General features: G+C 53.7%; 1 protein-coding gene across 15 annotated transcripts in view; it reads left to right on the forward strand.

Annotated features, from left to right (window-relative positions):
* The window catches only part of DYSF (dysferlin), a 207,542-nt gene that overhangs the window by 88,132 nt on the left and 102,076 nt on the right, over positions 1 to 17,334 (forward strand). For 8 of the 15 annotated variants that reach the window (XM_008147462.3, XM_008147470.3, XM_008147472.3 and 5 more), the window contains 5 exons: positions 9,403 to 9,518; positions 10,015 to 10,128; positions 11,363 to 11,540; positions 12,067 to 12,191; positions 14,027 to 14,133. In XM_008147462.3, coding sequence (XP_008145684.2) covers positions 9,403 to 9,518; positions 10,015 to 10,128; positions 11,363 to 11,540; positions 12,067 to 12,191; positions 14,027 to 14,133 — 640 coding nt within the window. Of the gene's footprint in view, positions 1 to 7,847; positions 7,890 to 9,402; positions 9,519 to 10,014; positions 10,129 to 11,362; positions 11,541 to 12,066; positions 12,192 to 14,026; positions 14,134 to 17,334 lie in introns of all 15 variants that reach the window. The other 7 variants (XM_054728122.1, XM_008147464.3, XM_008147468.3 and 4 more) reach the window with 1 other exon arrangement.

Consider the following 17,334-nt stretch of genomic DNA (forward strand, 5'->3'; position numbering starts at 1 on the left):
GATGCACCTCCGATGGGATAGAGAGGACAGCTCACTCCTGCAGATAACATGGGGGCGGCACCACACCACCCAGGGGTTCGGTATTGGCCGACTGTGCTCTCGCAGCGTCTCTTTTGAAATAAGTTTCATTGGTCTGTTAAAGAGTAGACCATGGTCATTTTGTAAAATGTTAAAGAAACCATCTGAAAGAAGATTATAACATTTACCCATGAAATTACCCATAAGCCTACCTTGTATCCAGCTTACCCTCTATCCAGATAAGAACTAACTTGGTATTCTGGGACCTTTCTATATGTATGTATGTATGTGCACCTACATGCATGTATGTGTATACATACACATACATGCATGTGTATGTACCTATATACATGAAAAACATTGTTTTGAAAAAATTTTCCATTGCTTTGAACATTGCTTTCTATCACTTGGCAATACAGCATAGATGTTTATTCTTGTTGTTAAATATTCTTCTACAATATAATTCTAAATGGATACACATGTTCCACATATGAATGTACCAAAATCCATGTTAACTAGCTAATGTTGAATTGTTTAGGTATTTTCTAATTTTTCCACATTATAAACAACTGACTTTATATTGAATATTTTTGTAGCTGACTCTTTATTCAATTCACAATTTTCCTTCTGGAGGAATGCCTAGCAGTGGAATTGCTGTGTCAAAGGATTTGAACATTCTAAAGCTTTTGGTATATATCAAAATTGCCTTTCAAAAAGATTGGACTGATTTACATTCTAATCACTTGCAGAAGTTGTTTTTTTTTTTTTTTTTTTTTTGCTGCACCTTCACCAACACAGAGCAAAATAATGAAATTAAAACAGAACTTTGTTAATTTGATGGGTGAATTTCATTGTTGCCTTGGTTTTCATTTCATTGAAAACTGATAAAGTTGACCAATGCAAATTTAAAAATATTTTATTTATATTTTATTTTTTTATTGATTTCAGAGAGGAAGGGAGGGGGAGAGAGAGATAGAAACATCATTGATGACAGAGAATCATTGATCGGCTGCCTCCTGCATGCCCCACACTGGAGATTGAGCCTGCAACCAGGAGAATCGAACCGTGACCTCCTGGTTCATAGGTCGACACTCAACCACTGAGCCACACCGGTCGGGGCAAATTTAAAAATATTTTAATAATTAAATATATTTATATACTTTATTCTATTACATTCTGTTATAAATTGTATGTTCATGTTCTTGTCCAAATTTCTGGTGGTATGTTTGTCTTTTTCTCATTGTTTTATAAGAGTTCTGTATGTGTATGGATGTTAACTTTCTCCCATCATTTATGCGGATTAATTTTTGTCAGCTTTATTTTACCATTTAATAGTTATTGATGAACAGAAATTTAAAAATTCTATGTAGCCAAATCTGTTATATTTTTCCTTAGTGTATAAGGAAAGGAGCTAACATTATTTTTTTAAAAATCATCCTTTGGTGATACTAACACTATACTGTATATTGAATAGTTTTTTCCCTACATTTGGAAATACCACCTGTATCCCTTACTAAATTACTAGGTGTGTTCTTGGGCTTGTTTTCTTTTAAAACATATTGTTGAAAGTATTACATATATCCCCCTTTTCCCTCATTGACCCCTTCTAGCCTGCCCCTGCCCCCTGCTACCACCCTGTTGTCCGTGTCCATGGGTTATGCATATATGCATACAAGTTTTTGGTTGATCTCTTTCCACCCACCCACCCACCTACCTCCGCCTTCCCTCTGAGATTCTGCAGTCTGTTCCATGCTTCTATGATCTATTTTGTCTCTAGACCTATTTTGTTCAACAGTTTATTTTGTTCATTAGACTCCACATGTGAGTGAGATCATGTGACACTTGTCTTTCTCTGACTGGCTTACTTTGCTTAGCATAATGCTCTCCAGGTCCCTCCATGCTGTCTCAAAGGATAAGAGATCCTTCTTTGTTATAGCTGCATAGTATTCCATGGTGTATATAGATGTACCACAGTTTTTTATCCACTCATCTACTGATGGGCTGTTTTTAGATCTTAGCTATTATAAATTGTGCTGCTATGAACATAGGGGTGCATACATTCTTTCTGATTGGTGTTTCGGGTTTCTTAGGATATCTTCCTAGAAGTAGGATCAGTGGGTCAAATGGTAGTTCCATATTTAATTTTTTGAGAAAACTCCATACTGTTTTCCATAGTGGCTGTACCAATCCTTGGGCTTGTTTCTTGATTTTCTATTATCTTTAATGTGTGCTTATTATTTCTTAGGTTTTGGTTTCTAGGTTATTTTAGCTCTGCAAAATTAATTGGACAAATTTAAGTCTTTTCTAACATCTGGAACAGTTTATACAACATGAGAATATAGTCTTTTGAAGGTTTGAAATAATTCACCCATAAAACCATATGGGCTGGGTGCCCTTTTTGAGTGAGCATAACATTAGTTCTTTAAAAACTTTTCAGTTTCTCTTGTAATCATTGTTATTTTCAGTTTGTTGCTTTTACTATAGTCAGTTTTGATGATTTATATTTTCCTAGAAAAACATTATTACATTGAGGTCTTCTAATTTATTTACACAGTGTTGTACAGATCAATAATTTAAACAATTCTCTATCTGTGGTGTTTCCTGCTTTTGTATTTCTAATGATATGTGTTTGAGTTTTCTTTCTTTTTTTCATGATTAGCCTTATTAGAAAATTCTCACTCCCTACTTTACTGGACATTTCAAAAATCAGTTTTTTGGAATTATTTATCAATTCTAATATTTTTTTCTAGTTTTTAATTCTCTATCTTCTTACTCTTTTCTTTAGCTCTATACGTATTTTGTTGTTTCTTATTTCAGCTTTCTAGTTAACTTCTTGTGTTTATTTTCAGTATTTCTAACTTAAATAATGTAGATACAGTTTCTGGTCCCATATGTCATGCGTTTGGCCTTCAGCAAACCGCAAAGTTATACTTAACTCTATTTTTTATATCTAAATATTTAATCTATTTTGGGGTGTTTTCAGAGAGCAGTCTGATTTGATTCCTTTGTAGGTAGTCTGTTTTTTTCTAACTAGATGCTGCTTGTAGGCATGTATCGTTTTTACTGCAGTTTAAAACATTGCTTTCATCTGTCTAGATGCAGCACTCCTTTTATTGAATTTTGCCTGGACATGGTGAATTCTTAAATCTGAGTTGAGGAATAATTTCTTTTTATTCTACCATTACAGCCTGGATGGCTGAAGGCAGGGTGGGCAGGGATAGAGCTGGAGTTCTGGAGCCAGCAGCTTAGGTCCAGTTCTGCTTTTGGTAGCTGCGTGAGTTGCTCCAGCCTCCTCTTACCAACCTCAGGCGCAGGAGGTTGTTGTAAGGATCCAGTGAGATTTTAAATGTAAAGTTCTTAGAGTGTCTGGTACACAAGAAACCCTAAAGTAAGGTTTCGTATCATCAGCATTGGCTTTCCACATCCCTGATCCGCCCCCCCCCCGTATTAATTCTGCTTTGTCCTAGACTAGTATCTCATGTGGTTTAAAATTGGCAATTACATATTTAGTTTCTTGTCACACCTTCTTTTCTTGTCATTCCTTTTAATATTTTGTTCCTTTCCCTCTTTGTCTGCTCTCTCCCAGAAGTTTTGCTTTGTTCCACGAAAGCTCTGTCTTCTTGCACTCGACTGAGGGTTCAAAATTATTTCCTGAGACCTTCAGGGGAACGCGCTCCTGAATCTCACAGGTGCCATTTCCCTCTCCTGGTCGGCACTGTTGTTCCTCCCCCACTTCGTTACTCACGCTAACAAGAGGGTTGGTGTCTTTCTATGAGGCCTGTCCATCCATCTGGTCAGATCGTTACCTGGAGGACAGGTGAACGTGCCCCGTTTCTAGAAGATTCCACCTAGTGCCCTGGAAGTTGACCAATCCCTTGAGGTTCTCTGAAACATTAAAAAAAAAAAAAAAAGAACTTCTGATTATAGAAAATTCAAGCACCCACCAAAGTAAAGGATTGTACAATGAATTCCCAGGTTTCCTCACTCAGCTTCAACATTCTGATTGCCGATACGTGTAACGAGTGAAACACACAAAAACTGCCTCCCAGAAGGCACTGCTACCAGGCTTCCTCCTGCCCCAGCCCCTCACGCTCCTAACTGTGGGAGCTGCTGCCCCGGGACGTGGCCCCCTTCTCTAATGCTGTTCAGATCATTTCTGGGGTGGCTGTCTTGGCTGTAGAAAGATTTGAGGTGGGCGCAGGGGGGTGGGTGGGGTGGGAGAGAGGGTGCTCTGGCCCCTGTCGCAGACCGAAGCTCCTGCTATGGAAGAAACGTCTCCAGTTTGCTGTCTGGCACTTCCCTGTCTCTGAACCCGGGGCAGACCCCGAGAGAGGCACAAAGGAACCTCCCGACTCCTCTCCCGACAGTTGCTGTTTCACGAGGTTACGGCGATGCCTGCCATCAGCCGCCTAAGGGGAGTGTAGGTCCCTGGCTCCCCTCAGGCTTCCTTCTGGAGGTGATGATGGCCTTGATCTTTTTTCAGGGTTATGATGACTATTTTAATGGAAACCTGAGAAACATGCTGATTTGGCCACTAGATGGCGCTCAGGCCGTGGGCAGCCCCGTGTGGTTCAGGGAGGCGTTCAAAGGCTGACCACCGGCTCCCACAGATTGTTCTGGAACTAAATGGGAATCTTCCCGCTAGCAGCTCACCCGTTTCACGTGAGCTGCTAAAGAGCAGTAAACGAGTTAAACGTACTGCTCACACCGGAGCCCTTCTGCACGGCTGCTCTGGTGTCCCTTCCCGCAGAGATGGCCCTTGCCCGGGCCCTGGAGTCTCGCACTTGCCTCGCCCCCTGCCAGCCTCCTCCCACTTGTCCTGAGGCCACCTCAGAAGATGCCACCGCACCTTTCCGTTCAGCTCTTTGTGCTTTCCTTCACCTTGGGGGGCTTACAGCACGACAATGCACCGTGCTTTATTTTGCCACGGCTCTCAAAACCCAAACTAAACTGAGCGGTAAAAACGGGCTCTTTCTCCGTATTCCCTGCCTCATGGTCCACCAGATTATTTGGTCCAACCAGGAGTTTTTGTTTTCGTGTTTATTTCCAGTGAGGGCAGGACCTAACAGTAGCCTCTTAAGCCCTCTGCCCACAAGTTTGCCTGGCACACTGAAGTGTTCCTTGGACCCTGCGTGCCAAAGCACTTAGTCAAAATTTTGTTTTCTGAAAAAGAGTGCTTTCCCCAGAAGCTGCAGTTCTTTTTTTTAAAATTTATTTTTTTACAGAGAGGAAGGGAGAGGGATAGAGAGTTAGAAACATCGATGAGAGAGAAACATCGATCAGCTGCCTCCTGCACACCCTCTACTGGGGATGTGCCCGCAACCAAGACACATGCCCTTGACCAGAATCGAACCTGGGACCCTTGAGTCCGCAGGCCGACGCTCTATCCACTGAGCCAAACCAGTCAGGGCAGCTGCAGTTCTTTTAAAAGGGAACGGACGCACGAGACCCGTGAAACCTACAGAGATTCTCTTATAATGTTATACATATGAAAAACCGCGCTGAGTAACTAGCACTTGTATGCTACAGTTTTTCCACAGCGAAGAAATCCGAAGTTCCTTTCTTTTTGTCTTTGGAACGTAGATGATAACGATTCCCCAGCAGTTCTCCGTGTCTCCTCCTGCCTGGCGCAGGCTGGTGTCAGGCAGCCAAACCGTGGGTGTGTGGGGTGTGCCGAGGGGCAGGGCTGGCCGCAGGTACCGGCCTCAGCGTCTCCGGCAGCCACGGGTGCCCCCGGGGACTGTCCGGGGGCTGTGATGTGTGGCTCGTTGGGCTGGGAGGGCCTGCTCTGGTCCCCCTGTGCTTCGCCAGGTGAGAGCGTTGGGCTTGGCTGCTCAGGCCACAAAACTGGGAGTATTCATCTGTGTTTTGGGGCTTCCTTGGTCCGAGGGAAAACACGCCGAAACACTTGGTGTTTTGGCAGAAGGGTGATGGGGACTAAATAGAGGCATTGTCTTGGGTGCCTTCCCTGGTCACTCTGCCCTTGACTTTATGCGCTGTCTGCAGACACAGGGGAGAGGCCCTGGGGTGGTCCTCAACACCGGGAGCCCTAGCACCCTGCCCCCACGTGAAGAACCATTGGCCCAAGTTCTCAGCAGGGCTATGTCCTACTAGTGCCCAGCACTGTGCCTGGGCTGGTCTGCTGAACAAACAAACGAACGGATGGAGGAATTGATGAAAGGTACCGCTGGGAAACAGGCCACTCTGCGGCCACCCTCTGGGTCCTCCTAGCCACTGGCTGGTGGGTTTAGGGGTCAGTTGTGTCTGGGCTGGGCACTGGTTTGCAGCCAGGATCCAGAGTCAGTCTGTGGGTGGGAAGGCGAGTTTGTCTCTGCACATGGAGGTTGGGAGTATGACCTTGGCCTTATTAGCCTGAGATAACTGGCTGGGCCTGTTTGTGATCCTTTGGAAGGAGCTTAAAACGGAATCTATTTGCTCCAGGGCGGGCCTGGCCACTGTTCTCCTCGGGGCTCCAGCCGGGTCCGTGTGGGTCCTCTCGCTGTTGCTGGAAGCTCCCCCACTGACGAGAACCCGTGCCTGTGGATATGGCCATGGCCATGAACTGTGGTTTCTGCAGCCGACTTCTGCCAGGCGGTGTTCCTAGCTAAGGCCTGGCTGGGAGAGCTGAGGGGCTGGGTCCCACGCCCCCTGGAGCTGGGCCTCGCCCTCCTGGCTGCCTTCTGTGCTCAGAGGTCAGCCCTGTCCTTGGATCCACACTTCCAAACTCCCCTCTTCTCCACACACACACTCTCTCTGTGTGTCTGCTCATTCTCCTTTCACAATGTTTTGCTGAACGCTTGGCTCTTACCTGCAGTCATGCACCATGGGAAAATAGTCATAGGCATTATTTTTCTTAAGGAGATCAATAGGGTGACCAGTGAATGAGAATAAACAGGATTTCACCATCCACCTCCCCGGGCTTGCTCATGACCCCAAACTAAGTTACACTTAGTTGATTGGAGGAGGAGTATGGGAAAGGGCAAACATCAGAGAGGACTGTGGAAGGTGACTGAGGGGCGCTCACTCTTTTGGGGGCATCTTGTAATTGCCTAGGAGTGAGGGATGGATTCCAAGAACCTGGACGTTTGCCAGAACATCTCCTTCCTTGCTGCTTTTATTTCTAGACACCCCTGGCCAGCATTGAGAGACATGCCCAAGTGTGGAGAACCTTCAGCTAATGGACAGTGTCTGTCGCTGTGTTTCACTTGCAGAGGCAGGTGCCAGAAGCCAGATGCCAGTGTCTGCTGTTGTGAAAATGCAACACGGTGCCCTCAGGGGCAATACTAGAAATGGCCACTAGATGGAGATGTTGTGCCTTGAAATGCCACATCTCGGGGAGCTGGGTCCCCAGGGTCAACCTGCCTGTTGGGTGGAGCACTGGGTGTGCCTGGCTGCCTAGCTCTGGCCCTTTCGTGCTTCCCCCACCCTTTCTTTGTGTCTGTACTTTGTTTCCCTCACTTTTCTGGCTATAATATGGAAAAGCACATTTTCTTCTCTGTGTTACTTCTTGAATGTATTGAGTCGAGTTTTGGGTCCAATTTTTCAACTGGCAAACAGAGCACACAGACGTGCAGGCAGACACCCGTGGGGAGGGACCTGAGGGCTCACCAGGGTGCTGGGGGCTGTGTTTGGCTCGGGGGTGGGGGGGCTCCTTGATGACTCAGTTGGTGATAAATTCACAGCAGGGCGGGGCCACATCTGTTTCCCACACGGGAGCTGTCTTTCCCTCTGTCTGTCTGCCAGCTCTCCATCCACATTCCCGTTCACGTAACCAGACTTCCTCCGAGCCATGCCCATCCTAACCCCTTTTCCATTTCTTTACGCTTCAGAGGAGCCTGCAGGTGTGGTCAAGCCTCCTCCAGCCTCGGACAGTACGTGCTGTGGGGAAGATGAGGGGTGGGCCTGGGGTTTTCGCTGGAGGGAAGAGGGTGCTGCTTGCCGGGAAGTTTTGCTTTGCCTGAAGTGGGTCTGAGATTCTCCACCAGGGTCCCCTAGTTTACCTTTGACTGTACCTCTCAGTTTTGATCGAATATATACATTGCTTTAAAGGCAATTACCTCCCACTCCCCAAACCCCTTCCTAAATCTGCTGGGCTCCATCTGATGCTCAAATGGACCCACTCTCTCAGCAGGGAGGGGGTGGGGCCTGCATGGGTGTCCTTGGCGGGGAAGGGGACATCTTGGGGACCAGTAGGAGGACAGGGTGAGCCGAAAACTCTTGAGGTTGAAATTTGAAAGGTAACTCATAATTGAGACGATTGTTACCAATAATCAGCAATGCTCGTGTTCCATCCACCCCTGTCCCAGTGCCGGGGCCCCGTCTGTGCCGACTGGAGGGAGAGTGGAGGTGGACACCGGGTGGCCCCTGGCTCTGGGGGAGGCATGCTGTTCCTGCCTTCTGGTCAGGAATTTCTTATTTCTCAAGCCCCGTCCCTGCCCCCACCCTGTCCCCCCACCAGCGTCTCACCACTGGCTGGGATTCGGGGATCACAGCTCAGATCTGGCTCAAAGCCCTTCGTTGCTGAGGCCATTTGTTTGGTGCCCACCTTACTCCTTGTATGGATTGGAGCACCCCAGATAGTTCTTGTCTCCCCTCCCCGACCCCAGCCTCCACCCCCAACATCCCCAGAGTACAGCCAGTGAAGTCCCATCCTGGGAAACTTGGCTGCCAGCTGCAAAATGATGACATGAACAAAAGAGGGCCCCCAAAAAAGGATGCTGAGACGAGCTTTTCCCTGATGTTAGTGTAGTTCTTCTAACGCTCCTCCAGCCTGTGCCACCGGGAGGCGGTTCTGTGCACGGTGAGGGAGAGGGAGGGGTGGCCAGCACGAGCCAGGGCTGTTAGGGTCTGTTTCAGGGGTGGAGAGGTATGTGCCCAGGGGCTGCTTGTGGGAGGGTATCTGGCTGGGCCCGCTCCTTGGTGCCCTGGGAGACGGCTTCTCCACTCCTGAGGTTCGGGGCTTCCTTTGTGCCTCCCCACTCTCAGGTGTGGGTTGGGGAGGTGCTGAAGGATGGAGGGGGTGGCCTGAGAGGGGGGCAGGGGAGCATCCTGGCCCCAGATTTACGTGCTGGCTTGGTGCATGGACCTTGAGCTCAGACCCTTTTGGGTCATGCCACATTGGAGTCATGGGCTCCTTTGCATCCCTGAGCCTCAGTCTCCTCGTCTATAAAATGAGATCATAGAAATAATAAAAATGTCCACATCTCAGCATTGTGGTGAGGGTTAGAGGGACGCATTGGAGACGCATGAGGGTTAGAGGGACGCATCAGTGTCACTGCTCTTCAGGCGTGTATGAGGCTGTGCCTCACCTGGGTAGGGAACTGAGGCCAGGGGTGGGCTCAGGCCCGAGGGTGGCCAGCCCGCTGACCCTGCCTGTCCCCCCAGTGGACGACCATCTGGGCTTCCTGCCCACCTTTGGGCCCTGCTACGTCAACCTCTACGGCAGCCCCAGGGAGTTCACCGGCTTCCCGGACCCTTATGCAGAGCTCAACATGGGCAAGGTGAGTCAGCCAGACCCTCACACTCCCTAGATGCCCAGGTCTTCCGCCTGGCCTGGAGGTACCGGGGGCCACCTGGCCTGCAAGGGCCTGACAGGGCTTGAGCAGGCCCAGGGCCAGTAGCCCTCCTCCTGCCTGGCCCCATCCTGGCCCCCTCCTCCCTCCCACTCCCCTTTCTTTTGCTCTCCTTCAGGGCCAGCCTGATGCCCCACTTTCCTGGCCCCCAAGGGGCCCAGGTCTCCCCTCATCCCCATTGCCCCCAATCTGTCTCAGGTTTTTTCTCCCCTCTGGCTGGGTTGGAGTCTGGTCCTGACCATATGGGAGGCTTGGCCTGTCACCTGGACTTTCTGGGCCATTTCCTTATTTGCAGGGTGATGGGGTGGCTAGGGACCTCCTTGGTGCCTGGGAAATGAGCAGCCTCAGGGCCAGATCAGGCCCCTTTCCTCCTCCTCCTCCTCTCCATGCCCCCTGCTCCTAGTGATCCAACCTCCGCTCTCAGGGGGAAGGTGTGGCTTACCGAGGCCGGGTGCTGCTGTCCTTGGAGACCAAGCTGGTGGAGCACTGCGAGCAGAAGGTGGAGGATCTCCCCGCCGACGACATTCTCCGGGTGGAGGTGAGGGGCGCGGCTCTCTGAGGCATGAGGGTGGTGGTCGAGGGGGGCTGGCCTGGAGGTGCCCTGGTGGAGGAAGGCTCGGCTCCACCCACGCTCATGTGCCTTCACCTCTCTGGGCCTCAGTGCCTCAGCTGGGAAGTGGGAGTAACCCTATAGCTATCCTGCCTCCCCGAGGAATGTTCAGAGACTCAAAAAAGATGAAGGAAAGCATTTTAAAACTCTAGAGCTCAATACAAGCCGGGAGGCTATTCAATGACAGTAATGGAAGAATAGCTGACACTTGTTAAGCACTCACCATGTGTCAGACCCTGTGCTGGTGACACTCCGATGTCCCTGAGTCCTCCCGGCACCCACGGGATGACTACTGTTAGTATCTCCATTTCACAGATGAGGAAACCGAGGCTCAAATGAATCAGAACAACAAGTGGGAGAGCTGGGCCTTGTGTCCAAGAGGCAGCTGTATGGAGTCTGCATGTCAGGCTCTGTCGTCAGCAGGTGCTGTTTCAGTCCTGGCCTGACCACCTACCGGCTGTCTTAGTGCCCCTGTCTGTAAAGTGGGGGTAATGATTACATTTACCTCGTCAGTGTGCTGTGAGGATTAAATTCACACCCATTGCAGGAAGCACTCAACCAGTGTTAGCTGTTATCACTGTTCACATGACCCACACCCGCTCGTGTGACGCTCTTCTCTCTGCCTCCCACGAAGGGGGTTGTACAGTCACGTTGGTTCTCGTGATGGAGCGCCCCCCGTGTCCTTAGCCCTGTGCCTGATGCCCCGAGGGGACAAGGGGACCCGTTGGTCCCAAGCCCATGGCGGCCTGTGGATACTGCAGGGCTGGCTGGCGCGGGGGGACCCTGAGTGGTGGGCCGGGAGCCCTGGGCAGGGCACGTGGTTGAGAGCCTTTGCCCCTCCTCCACAGCAGATGCAGAAGACCAGGCTGCTTGGGGTGGTGGTGCCATGGCTGCTGGTTTGGATTAAGGAGCAGCATGGCCTTGGAGGCGTAACCTTATTCGAGGAACGTGGCCAAGCACACAGGCCTGGAATGAGTTTGCTCAGTTAGTAACCGAATCTGGGCGCTGGTGCTTAGCTGGACCATTCGCCACCCATCCGTCCAGCCAGGATTTATACTGGGCGCCAGTCACAGCCAGGGCCTGCCAGACATGTGACCCCTCTCCACCCCGGTGTCTCCCTTCCTCCTCCCGGTGACGCTCTGGCCGCCCTCTCTGCTTCCAGAAGTACCTCCGAAGGCGCAAATATTCCCTCTTCGCCGCCTTCTACTCAGCATCCATGCTGCAGGATGTCGACGATGCCATTCAGTTCGAGGTCAGCATCGGGAACTATGGCAACAAGTTCGATAACACCTGCCTGCCGCTGGCCTCCACCACCCAGTACAGCCGGGCGGTCTTTGACGGTGAGGCCAGAGGCCACGTGCCTGGATGGAGCCCAGATCCCGGAGAGGGGCCGGGCCCTACGTCCTGCCTCCCATTCGAAGTTGCCAGAGGTCCACTGGAGGGCCTGTTGGGGGGGGGACCCTCTGCTGGCTCCCCCTGTGCCTCCTCCCCCATCACCTTCCAGGGGTCCCTGCTGCCAGGACCCACAGATCGGCCTGCCCAAACTGGCTATCGTGAGCCTTGACTCTGACCTGTGGGGTCATTTATCACCCGGCGGCTGAGGGGCGTGGCGTAGAGAATGTAGAGAATGCGGGTTCCCAGCGTCCTTCAGACAGCCCCCCCTGCTTTGCTGCGTGAAGGAGCCCCAGGGAGAGCAGCAGCTGTCCTCAGCACAGAAGGGGGAGCGTGGGCACCTTGTCTGGACTCTGGGAAACACTGTCACACGCGTGGGGAGGGGGAGCAGGTGCCCGAATCCATCCCACCCTCGGCCCCCTGCCCCCAGCCCTGCACCCCCGGCTCAGCGCCGCGCCCTCTGTGTCCTGCCAGGCTGCCACTACTACTACCTCCCCTGGGGCCACGTGAAGCCCGTGGTGGTGCTGTCGTCTTACTGGGAGGACATCAGCCACAGGGTCGAGGCGCAGAACCAGCTGCTCCGGATCGCTGACCGGCTGGTGAGTGGAAGCGGCCCGTGGGCGTCGTCAGACCGGCCCCCAGCTCCATACAGCTGTGCCCGCAGACCTTCATGGTGCCTGGGTCCCTTGGTTCTCACAGGCCCAGGCTCTGGGGGAGGAGCGGACAGGGAGTGAGAACAATGCCAGGAGAGCCCTCAGTCTGCTGGAGAAGACAGCACCGAAAAAGAGCCGAGAGAGGCTGAGCGAGGAGCGGGACAGCCTGGCACCCACTCACTCATTCATTCATTCATTCATTCATTATTTTATCAGATGCCTTTGACCGTTATCACAGAAAGGACTTGTGCTAGAAACTTCCAGATAGAAGTCAGAGATGAGCAGGAAGCTGACCTGCCTTCAGGGAGTCAGTTTAGTGAGGGGAGCCTGGGCTCACCCACACAGAAGTCCTAACCCTCAGGAGTAGCAGGAGCTGCGGGAGGGAGCGGGCCAGGGAGCATCAGGGAGGCGTCTCAGAGCCGCGAGGGGTGGGAGCAGGAGCCGGGGAAGGGACCGTGGCCGTGGTCCAGGGGAGAGTGACCAGCACTGGGAAGGAGATGGCCTGGGTGGAAATCCCTAGGTCTTGGGCTAGGAGGTCCTGGGGGTCTATTGGATGAGGGAACGGGGAGGACAGGGAATTAGGAAGTCAGGAGTGGCAGGTGGTAAATCCTGGTTTGGATGATACCCGGGCTTGGCCTGTGGAGGGTGGGTGTGGCGGCCTGATGCTTGGCCGGAGAGTGGAGGGGAATCACAGTGGGCAGAAGTGTAGAGGCCAGGGCAGGAGCCGGTGCCCTGGCGGTGGCCCCAGGCCGTTCCTGTGTGTGCATGTCGTGGAGGCTCACCCACAAGGCACGTGGCCCCGTGGGAATGTGAGGAGGCAGGTGTGGCCACACGGCTGGAGCAAGTGAGGCGCAACGCTGGAGGGAAGGGGTGTGAAAGGCTTGGGCACATCTGTGGGTGAGGAGGTGAGCGCAGCGAGGAGGGAAGGTGGGAGAGGAAGGGGAAGGAGTGGCTGGGAGAGATACAGGCCCAGGTGGAGGGCCGTGGCGGCCCACACCTTCCCTGGGACTGGCAAACTACCAGGTGCAGGGGGACTTGGAGTCGATGCCTTTTAAGTCCACACTCCGTCCTCTGGGTCAGCCATTCTCTCCTAGGACAGTCCCCGAGGCTGGGAACTGTGTTCTTGCCACGGCGCGTCGTGCCTGGTGGTCCCAGGGCGGAGCACATGCCAGGAAGGCTGGGGGTGGGGAGGGCGTGGGGGGCTGAGGGACCGTGCTGCCTGGTGCGTGTTCTGTGGGAGATCGCTGCCTCCCAGCTCAGGGCTGAGGCTCAGGAACTGGCTGGAGATGCGCTCCATGGAAGACGCCAGATGAACCCCCGGCACGACCCGCCCGTGGGAGTTTGTAGGATGGCAACGCTGTGACTGGAGGTTTCCGAGTGCTCCCGAAGCAGGGAGGCCGTGCCCTGAGCCTGGCTGGGTGGTGGATATGTAAGGAGAGCGCATCCTAGGCAGGGAACCAGAGGGGCTCAGCAGTCACTCCCCCGTGAGACGGCGGACCTGGCCTGAAGGGGCCTGTGAGGAGCTGCACGCGGCGCTTAACCTCCTTGTGACCACATGCGCTCCAGGCCGGAGCCCCAGGTTCAGAATTTGGGTCCGTTGGGTGTGGGAGCCCTGGAATGATTGGAGCCAGGACAGACCCTGATTTGTCCGATCTCGTCGTTGCTCTAACGGCTCTCCTCTTTGGTTCAGGGCCTGGGTGTGGCGACGGGGCTTGGGGCTGGGGTCCACGGGGCACCTCACCCTGCAGTGACCGTCTTGACTCTTGCCCGCCTTTCCCCAGGAAGCCGGCCTGGAGCAAGTCCACCTGGCCCTGAAGGCGCAGTGCTCCTCCGAGGACGTGGACGCCCTGGTGGCTCAGCTGATGGATGAGCTCATCGCAGACTGCAGGTAGGGGTGCCGGGCACCCACGCCCACCCTCCTGACTCAGCCAGGCCCGTTCCCGGGAGTGTTCGTGGGTGGCGGTGAGCGGCGGCACGTCTCCCGGCCCTGCTTGGCCAGCAGTCCAGCGACGCTGAGTCCAGAGGTGGCGGAGCCAGCGCGGGGAGTTGAAAAGGTGACATTTAGAGCAGGTCATAAATCGCCCTGCAGCAGCGGCAGCTGTGGGCCCTGGGCGGCCGCTCACCTGAATGGGGAGCATTGTGTCTCTGATCCCCGACCTCTTATTTCCCTGATGGAATCTGCAGGAGGAGCTGGCTGGGGGGGGGGGTGAGGCGGCGTCCCTCCTTCCCCCAAGGCCATGTCGGGGACCAGGGTTTCTGTTTGGCCTTCTGTTGACTCGGCTGATTGTCAGGAAAAGGGGGCCTTGGGTGCTGGAGAACAGGGGCTCTGAGGCCCGGGAGACGGTGCATCTCCGCATCTCCTCCCCGTGTGGCCGCGACTTGGGGCTCGCCACCCACTGGCTCTGGCCTTGGTTTCCTCATCTTGAACCCGTCACGGAGAATAACTAATTTATAATAGCGCACAAACCAGGTGCCCGGCCCCATGTTTGACACATGGTGACTGTGACTATTATTAAGAAGCAGCAATGTCAGGAGATGCAGGTTCTTGTCGCTTTCACCCGCCCTGCGGCTTCGGGCAGCTTCACTTCTCGGACCTTCGTTCTCTCAGCTGTTACATGGACCTGACCCTTTGCACTCGCTTGCTTTTTTCTCGATTCCTTTAGTCTACTCGGGATTTAATTTTTTAAATACCCCAGATTTTACAAAGCGCGGCAGTAGAATAAAAAAACTGGAGTTTTTTTTTCATACAAACTTACTTATTTGGATTTTTTAATATTTCAAATTATTGATACATTCAATACAATTCGACATACGAGCTGCTGCCGATGCTAACCGTGTCGAGTCACACTCGACATCCGAGTGCAAAAGGCTAACGGGAAAAAGTGGCCTTTCTACTTCCTACGGAGTTAGTGTGAACGTATGCAAACGTGTTCTGTGTGCCTCTCTCAGTCCTGCCAGCCCACCCCCTGTGGAAGGTGTGGCCCATGCCTTCATGCTGAGACGTGGGTCACCACCCCGCCCGATGCCGTGTCCTCCTAGTCCTTTGTACCTCAGCTGGGAAGGACCAGGACAAACGTTTCCCCAAAGAATCGCCTCCCTCTCCCCCCACCAGGGGTGGGATTGCAGGCAGGTCATTCATTCATTCCCCAGCCCTTCCTGAAGGCGGGTACGCAGAGCAGGTTGACAAGGGGCAGCGTTAGCCCTCACGTGACTCATGCAAGAGTGAGCACATGATGTCAGGTGTGTTTGGTTGGAGGCATGTGCTATAGGGAGCTCAGAGCAGGTGCATGTAACTCAAGTCTAATTTGGATGCTCCCTGGGGGAGGGGATGCCCCGACGCGAACTCTGAAGGGGGAGGACCAGGAGTCAGCCCTGGAGAGAGGGTCACCCGGGCAAAGGCGGAGAAGCCTGAAATGCCTGCTGCCTCTGGGAGGGGACAGTCACCGGGCAGCTCCAGTCCAAACGAGGCAGGCCTCAGGCCCCCCACACCGCCCCCCGAAGGTGAACTCAGCCCTGGGAACTGTCTGGGAGCACAGCGGTCCCCATGGTCCAAATGCTCACTATGGCTGCAGTTCAAGGGATGGGCTGGTGGTGGAGATGGGAGGCTGGACCAGGCATCACCTCAGGAGGGACTCTGGGAGGGCAGGGGGCGGGGGGAAGCAGAGGGCAGCGTGGACTATGCAGGAGGCATCAAGATGACAGCAACCTCAGAAAGAGCACGCTCTGTGCCAGGTGCTGTGCTAAGAATTTTGCAGATGTGAACTCATCGTAACAGCCTTGTGGGGCAGGAAGTAGAATGACCCCCATTCTACAGATGAGGAAACTGAGGCCTGGAGAGGTTAATGAACTTGGCCAGATTGACACCCCTAGGAGGTGGCCGAGCCCCTTGGTGCTGCACTGCTCCTTAAGGACAGGACGTGATGGGCGATTGGCTGTGGGGGCCCAAGGAGGGTGGAGGATGATCCCCTGGCTCTGGCCAGGGCAGCTGGGTGGATGGCAGGGCCCGTCCAGAGAGGTCAGCGGGAGAAGCAGCTTTTGGGGAAGATGAATTCAGGGCTGGCTATGGGATGCCCGTCTGTGATCTGGAGGGCAGAGGGCGGCTGGAGGGGCACACAGGGACACGGCCACCATGGGGAGGGCCTCAGCGGGCCTCTCTGTGCCCCCCTGGCCTGGCCTGCCGGCTGGGGTGCGGAGGTGGGCCAGGGCTCCGCGCATGACTCACGCGTTGTGTGGACCTTGACAGGTCTGAGGTGCCTGAGTGGACCCCACGCTGGGCTGCCCTTGCTGCCCTCGCAGGTTCTCGGAGGATTTGGCTAAAAACACTTTTGCTAAAGCCTGGCCCCCTCGAGCCACTGTCCTCAGGACAGAAGGGGGCCTGGGGCCTCGGGGCCCTGGTCCCAGGTCAGGAGCTTGGAGGAGGTCCTCACCCTCTGAGGACACAGGAACGGCTCTCCGGCTCTCCGGGGAGGCGGCCGGTCATCAGACTGACGCCCTCAGGCACCACCGAGGCCACCACCAGCCCCGGGGCCACAGCGACGGGGCTTCCTCCACCTCCGGCTCCCTGCTGAGCATCATCGCCGCAGGGCAGCCGGGTCCGGGTCCCGAGCCAGCTCGCCATGGCTGACCCTGGCTGCTCAGCCCTCCTCAGCCCCTGCCCCACCGTGAATGTCCTTTGTTCCATCGGACCCTTTTCCTGCCTCTTCTCCCTGGGAGCCCCTCTCCCCCCATGGCCAGTGGCGCTCACCCTGTTCTTCTGGCCCAGCCCCCCCATCTCATCGCTAACCCGACTGCCCACCACACCTCTCCGCTGGATGTCCTGCAGCACATCCAGTGCATTCTCTGACCTTCCTAACACGGTGCCCTGCTGCTCCACGCCAGCCCTGCGGGGTCTCCCCGCTAGGAGAAGCCCCAGCTCTTACCCTGGTGGACAGTCTCTCTGTCCCCACTCCCTGCCCTGCGGGCCCCAGTGACCCTGCCATCTGACCTCTTCAGAGCCCCTGCACGTGCTCCCTCCTGCCTCTGAGGCTTCGTCTTGTGCATATACTGCTCCTTCTGCGAGAACACCCTCCCTGCTCTTTTTGGCCTGACA

This window comes from Eptesicus fuscus, chromosome 16 (genome assembly GCF_027574615.1).
Source record: "Eptesicus fuscus isolate TK198812 chromosome 16, DD_ASM_mEF_20220401, whole genome shotgun sequence".
In the NCBI taxonomy this organism is placed as follows: Eukaryota; Metazoa; Chordata; class Mammalia; order Chiroptera; family Vespertilionidae; genus Eptesicus; species Eptesicus fuscus.